Source organism: Podarcis vaucheri (genome assembly GCF_965113315.1).
Source record: "Podarcis vaucheri genome assembly, chromosome: 10".
Taxonomy (NCBI): Eukaryota; Metazoa; Chordata; class Lepidosauria; order Squamata; family Lacertidae; genus Podarcis; species Podarcis vaucheri.
The window spans coordinates 70,224,042-70,230,435 of record NC_138748.1 but is presented as its reverse complement, the minus strand read 5'-3'; the positions used below and the strand labels follow the sequence as shown (position 1 = coordinate 70,230,435).

Here is a 6,394-nt window from a genome sequence, read left to right as displayed (position 1 = left end):
CATTCCTTGCTACTATGAGCTGAATAAAGAGCATAAAATCCACACTCGACTCTGAGTATATTTCAAATTGTTGTTGTTTAGTTGTGTCTGCCTCTTTGTGACCCCCTGGACCAGAGCACGCCAGGCCCTCCTGTCTTCCACTGCCTCCCGCAGTTTGGTCCAACTCATGCTGGTCTCTTTGAGAACACTGTCCCACCATCTCGTCCTCCGTCGTCCCCTTCTCCTTGTGCCCTCCATCTTTCCCAGCATCAGGGTCTTTTCCAGGGAGTCCTCTCTTCTCATGAGGTGGCCAAAGTATTGGAGCCTCAGATTCAGGATCTGTCCTTCCAGTGACCACTCAGGGCTGATTTCCTTCAGAATGGAGAGGTTTGATCTTCTTGCAGTCCATGGGACTCTCAAGAGTCTCCTCCACCACCAGAATTCAAAAGCATCCATTCTTCGGCGATCAGCCTTCTTTATGGTCCAGCTCTCACTTCCATACATCACTACTGGGAAAACCATAGCTTGAACTATACGGACCTTTGTTGGCAAGGTGATGTCTCTGCTTTTTAAGATGCTGTCTAGGTTTGTCATTGCTTTTCTCCCAAGAAGCAGGCGTCTTTTAATTTCATGACTGCTGTCACCATCTGCAGTGATCATGGAGCCCAAGAAAGTAAAATCTCTCCCTGCCTCCATTTCTTCCCCTTCTATTTGCCAGGAGGTGATGGGCCCAGTGGCCATGATCTTAGTTTTTTTGATGCTGAGCTTCAGACCATATTTTGCGCTCTCCTCTTTCACCCTCATTAAAAGGTTCTTTAATTCCTCTTCACTTTCTTCCATCAAGGTCGTGTCATCTGCATAACTGAGGTTGTTGATATTTCTTTCTGCAATCTTAATTCCGGCTTGGGATTCATCCAGCCCAGCCTTTCGCATGATGAATTCTGCATACAATCATCATCATCAACCTTTTTATTCGACCGTCAGTCAGAAAAAGTACATTTATCAATACACAGTTAAAAGCTCCAGGAGGATTTTTGAACTTAGCCAACACTAAAATGGGCTAGACAGATAGCCCCATAACAGGGAGACAATATATCTATCTATCTAATACTATATTTATCTGATTCTTCTATTTAAGAGAGAATGGGGGAGATTTTCCCGCCCTTTTCCCTCACAGTCGCCTGTTGGAGGCAAAGCGCTTGTTCGAACAGAAGGGGGAGGCGCCTCTTTTTCCCGCCTTTTCTCCTCCCTCCTCACAACGGCAACTGCCCCCGGAGTGCGCACGCGCGGGCTCGGGTCTCGCTAGGTTACGCTGGTTGCCCGGTTACGAAGGAATGACCTCATCGACCCTCCTCCCCTCCTCCTTTCCCCCTTTTCCGAACCATGGCAACCGAACGGGGCGGCGAGGTAAACAGAAGGCGGCAAGCCCCGCCCCCCGAACGGCCAAGCGCCGCCCGGCAAACTGGCAGCGCGAGGCGGCGGCTCCGTCTGGTCCCGCGCACGCAGGCGCGGGGGCGCGCGAGCTCCGCTTTGGACGGGTCGGGAGAGGAGGAGCTGGCTTGGCTGGTGAGTCCCCGCGGGACGACGCGTGTAGCCCGGGCGGCACGTGGGAACGCGGGCTCGCGTGTTAAGGAAGAGGACGCGTGTCGGCTAGGGAAATGCGTTGCCTGTTAGTGAAGGAAGCGGGGAGGGGAGTAGGGGGCGAAGAGAAGTGCCCCAACCTTTTAACGGCAGCTGGAGTTATAGACCTGCCCTATGCTCAGAGAGGGTGCTATTAATATATTGAATAAAGGGAAACTGGTCAGTAAGGAAATTATCCTTTTCTGACCTTCCTTGAGCCTCATTTTTCAGAAAATGAAACTTTCCCTGCTCTGTTGTACCAAGAGTTCACTGAGATACTTCCTGCTTGCTCCATCTATCAGCTTCTCCTCAATGGATTTGTCTAATCTCCTTTAAAAGCCACCCAATTGGTAAATTATGGAATAAAATTTAAAGCGATTTGGAGATATGGTCAAACCTAAAACTGTCATCAATGGGCCGGATTTCTGTGATTAAGATGAATGTGCTGCCAAAGATGCTTTTTTTGTTTCAAGCCCTCCCAATTATAGATAATGTGACATGCTTTAAAGAATGGCAGAAAGCACTATCCAGATTTCTCTGGCAGGGGAAGAAATCCAGAATTAAATATAAATTACTGACGGATTCTAAAGAAAGAGGGCGGGTTTCCCTGCCAGATTTAAAAAATTATTTTGAAGCTGCTGCACTTTGCTGGATTAAAAAATGGATGCAATTAGAAGACACAGATCTATTAAATTTTGGGGGATTCGACAATGTGTTTGGCTGGCATGCATGCTTATGGTATGACAAGGTAAAGGCCCATAATGCAGGTAATCAGGCCTTTCTTTTATACAATATGCCCTGATTCTCATCCACAAAATTGTTCAGTAAAGTCAGATACTGTGTCATCACAACAGTGTTATCTTATAACATCTTATGTCGTTACTTTACGGTACTTTCTTTTCTTTTTACATTGTAGGCATTGCCTTTGGAAGTATTAAAAAAAATTTAATTGCCTTGCATTGGGACTAAACACAATGGTCACTGGCTCAGTCCAGTGAAAGGACATCACTATGGTAATGTATAGTTTCACAGATCCCAGTGCTAACGAGGCATCCGTTGCTTCTGGGGCGGCAGGAAAAGCTGTTTCTTTTCCAGACCCCTTTGGCTTTCTCTTTACGCATTCTGGGTGGTGCTTCATTATTCTCCCACAGCGACAGTAGCCTGCATTCAATTGTTCTATTTCATTAAAATAACGTATATAACATCAGTGCTTTTTTTTCTTAAAAAAAAATATGTTTAGGGGTACTTTCATTTTGACTCTAGAAAAATCACCGTTTTATAGTTCAAATCGGGGGAAATAAATACGGAAAATGGAAAAAGTACAAAGATTCACAAAATGTTTAGGAGTACAGTGGACGCTCGGGTTGCGAACGTGATCCGTGCGGGATGCACGTTCGCAACCTGCAGCGTTTGCAACCCACAGAGGCGCGTCTGCGCACATGCGGGTTGCGATTCGGCGCATCTGCGCATGTGCAAAGCACGGATTTAGCGCTTCTGCGCATGTGCAACCGCTGAAACCCAGAAGTAACCCGTTCCGGTACCTCCGGGTTTGGGCGGGTGCGTAACCCGAAAAAACGCAACCTGAAGCGGCTGTAACCCGAGGTATGACTGTGTGCATACTCCTCTCCCCCCCCCCCAAGCACTGTACTATATAACACCTTTCATTTTGCAAAGAAAGAAAGAAACGTTTGGTCTGCATTCTAGCCCACTGTTGTCAAGGCTGGACTTTTTGTTTCCCAGGGATCCAACATTACATTCAACGGGGGATTTATGGCCCTTCAGATGTTATGGGGTGGTGCTGTGGGTTAAACCACAGAGCCTAGGACTTGCCGATCAGAAGGTCGGCGGTTCGAATCCCCGCGAGGGGGTGAGCTCCCGTTGCTCAGTCCCAGCTCCTGCCAACCTAGCAGTTCGAAAGCATGTCAAAGTGCAAGTAGATAAGTAGGCACCTCTCCGGCGGGAAGGTAAACGGCGTTTCCGTGCGCTGCTCTGGTTCGCCAGAAGCGGCTTAGTCTTGCTGGCCACATGACCCAGAAGTTGTATGCCGGCTCCCTCGGCCAGTAAAGCGAGATGAGCGCTGCAACCCCAGAGTCGGCCACAACTGGACCCTTTACCTTTACCTAGATGTTATGGGACTCCCAGCTCCCATGAGCCCCAGCCAAAGTGGCCAATGCTAAAAGGTGATGGGAGCCAGAGTCCAGCAATCCCTGAAGGACCCCAGGCTCCTCAGCTGCTGTTCCTCTTCCACCCCTTTCCCCTATGGGGCTGCCTTTGAAGACTTGCTTCAGCAGCTTCCGGTTAGGAGAGCAACAGGTTCCCGGCCGCTGCTGTAGAACCATAAATAACTTTGGATCTGAGTTTCCTAAAGGGCTGTCACTTCCCACCTGAACTGGTCCAAATATTGAGCCTGCCCTCCAAACCGCCCCCCCACCCCGCAACCAGAGGTAAGTCTGATGGGGCACTGAAGATGGGAACTTCCCATCTTTGGAATTCCCTCCATGAGGAGTCATTCTGTTTCTTTCAATTTGTTTGGTTTCAGGTAGAGATCACGCCCCCCCAAATTTAACACTCCAATTTATCCAACCTGTTGCTTTAATGTTTGGAATTGTTCTTTGATTTCATTGTTTGTTTGCTTAACTACTACTACTACTACTACTACTACTACTACTAATAATAATAATAATAATAATTTATTTATTCCCTGCCCATCTGGCTGGGCTTCCCCAGCCACTCTGGGCAGCTTCCAACAAAATATTAAAATACCGTAATGCATCAAACATTAAAAGCTTCCCTAAACAGGGCTGCCTCTAAAAGTCTGGTAGTTGTTCTTCTCTTTGACATCTGACGGGAGGGCATTCCACAGGGCGGGAGCCACCACCGAGAAGGCCCTCTGCCTGGTTCCCTGTTACTTGGCTTCTCGCAGTGAGGGAACCGCCAGAAGGCCCTCGGCGCTGGATCTCAGTGTCTGGGAAGAATGATGGGGGTGGAGACGCTCCTTCAGATATACTGGACCGAGGCCAAGCTGCTGTTGAAGTCTCATTGCCCCAAACAGCAGGTGAACAAGTTTTGGCCGAGCATTGAGACTCTTGATCTCAGGGTCGTGGGTTTGAGTCTCTTGTTGAGCAGGAGATTCCTGCAGGGGGTTGAACTGGAAGACTCTCACGATCCCAACTCAACGATTCTATGATTTAAATCAATAGTCATTACCGTAAAGGTGTGGTGTGGGGAACGTACCTTACAGCATCCTTCCCCTCCCTTCCCCGCCCCTGGGAACCTTTTATGGTGGATGTGAGCCTTCTGAGAACCCTCCCCTGGCAGCGGGCAGCTTAGTTTCTGGAGCTCAACAGAAGCCCAGTATGATTTTCTGGACGTAATCCAGAAAGACTCAATGCTAGCTTCAGCTGGTTCCTACAACCTGCAGACTCTTCCTGCGCGCACACACACACACACACCATTGTAAGAAGAGGCATTTGTCTCAGTACAGTGGTGCCCCGCAAGACGAATGCCTCGCAAGACGGAAAACTCGCTAGACGAAAGAGTTTTCCGTTTTGGAGGTGCTTCGCAAAACGAATTTCCTATGGGCTTGCTTCGCAAGACGATAATGTCTTGCGAGTTCCTGCTGGTTTTTTTCCCTTTCCCCCCTTTTTCTAAGCCGCTAAGCCGCTTATCAGCTGATCCAATCAGCAGATAAGCCGCTAAAAGCTGCTAAAAGCCGCTAATAGCGCTAATCCGCTAATCCGTCAATGGGCTTGCTTTGCAAGACGAAAAAACCGCTAGATGAAGAGAATCACAGAACGGATTCTTTTCGTCTTGTGAGGCACCACTGTATATTAATGATGTGGACAAAGGCTATTGCAGAAGGCTGCAGGTTCCTGTTGCAAGAAATATTAAGAGACTTACCGTATTTTCTGCTCTATAAGACACACCCGACCAAAAGACGCGCCTAGTTTGAGAGGGGAGAACAAGAAAAAAATATTCTCTCCCTCTCTGTGCAGGAGGAGCCCCTTCTGTTTCTCCTCCCGCTTCACTGAAAGGACACTGCACAGAGAGGGAAAGCTGTGCAGCGCCTCTTCAGCAAAGCGAAGCCAGGAGAGCAAGAGGGGTTGGTGTGCACCCATCCCTCTTGCTCTCCTGGCTTCGCGTTGCTTTCGCTGAAGCCCATGGAGCCTGCATTCGCTCCATAAGACGCACACACATTTCCCCTTACTTTTTAGGAGGGGAAAAGCGTGTCTTATAGAGCGAAAAATACGGTATTTCCCCTTGTTCTGAATGCACAATTTATTATGTGTTTTGCTGGCTGTAGTGATCTAATTCTAGAACTTAAAGCCTCTTCAGTTTGAGATGGTTCTTGTTTCCCAGCCTCCCGCTGACTCTCCTTCTCCGCTTTTCCTGGCAGGGTGGTGGAGGCAAAGGCAAAGGAAAGGGGAAAGGAAAGGGGAAAGGGAAAGGGAAGAAAGGGAAGAAGGGCGCCGTCGAGGTGGACATCATGAGCCCGGCGGCCATGCTGAACCTCTACTACATCGCCCACAACGCCGCTGCCTGCTTGGAGTTCCGCGGCTTCCCGTGGCCAGGCTCTCCGAAAAAGAAAGGGAAGAAGCGGAAATAGGGATGCAGCAGTGGGAGAAGGCCGCCCCAGCGTTCGCGGTGAGACCCGGAGCCCCATCACAGGGGAAGGAGACTTTTGCGGGGGCCACGCAAACCCAGCAGAATTCACTCAGGTTTCTTTCTTGGCCATGATCACTGAAGCAGCTCTGGCTTCCAACGACCAGAAGGAAGTAAACGCTGCTTTGAGATG

General features: G+C 49.0%; 1 protein-coding gene across 1 annotated transcript; it reads left to right on the top strand.

The window, feature by feature from the left end:
- The first annotated feature begins 1,392 nt into the window (after nucleotides 1-1,392).
- SMKR1 (small lysine rich protein 1) lies at nucleotides 1,393-6,394 on the top strand. The gene is made up of 3 exons (XM_082239366.1): nucleotides 1,393-1,545; nucleotides 2,516-2,612; nucleotides 5,996-6,394. Exons 2-3 carry the CDS (start codon nucleotides 2,610-2,612, stop codon nucleotides 6,203-6,205), a joined length of 213 nt encoding a protein of 70 aa, XP_082095492.1. The 5' UTR covers nucleotides 1,393-1,545; nucleotides 2,516-2,609; the 3' UTR covers nucleotides 6,206-6,394.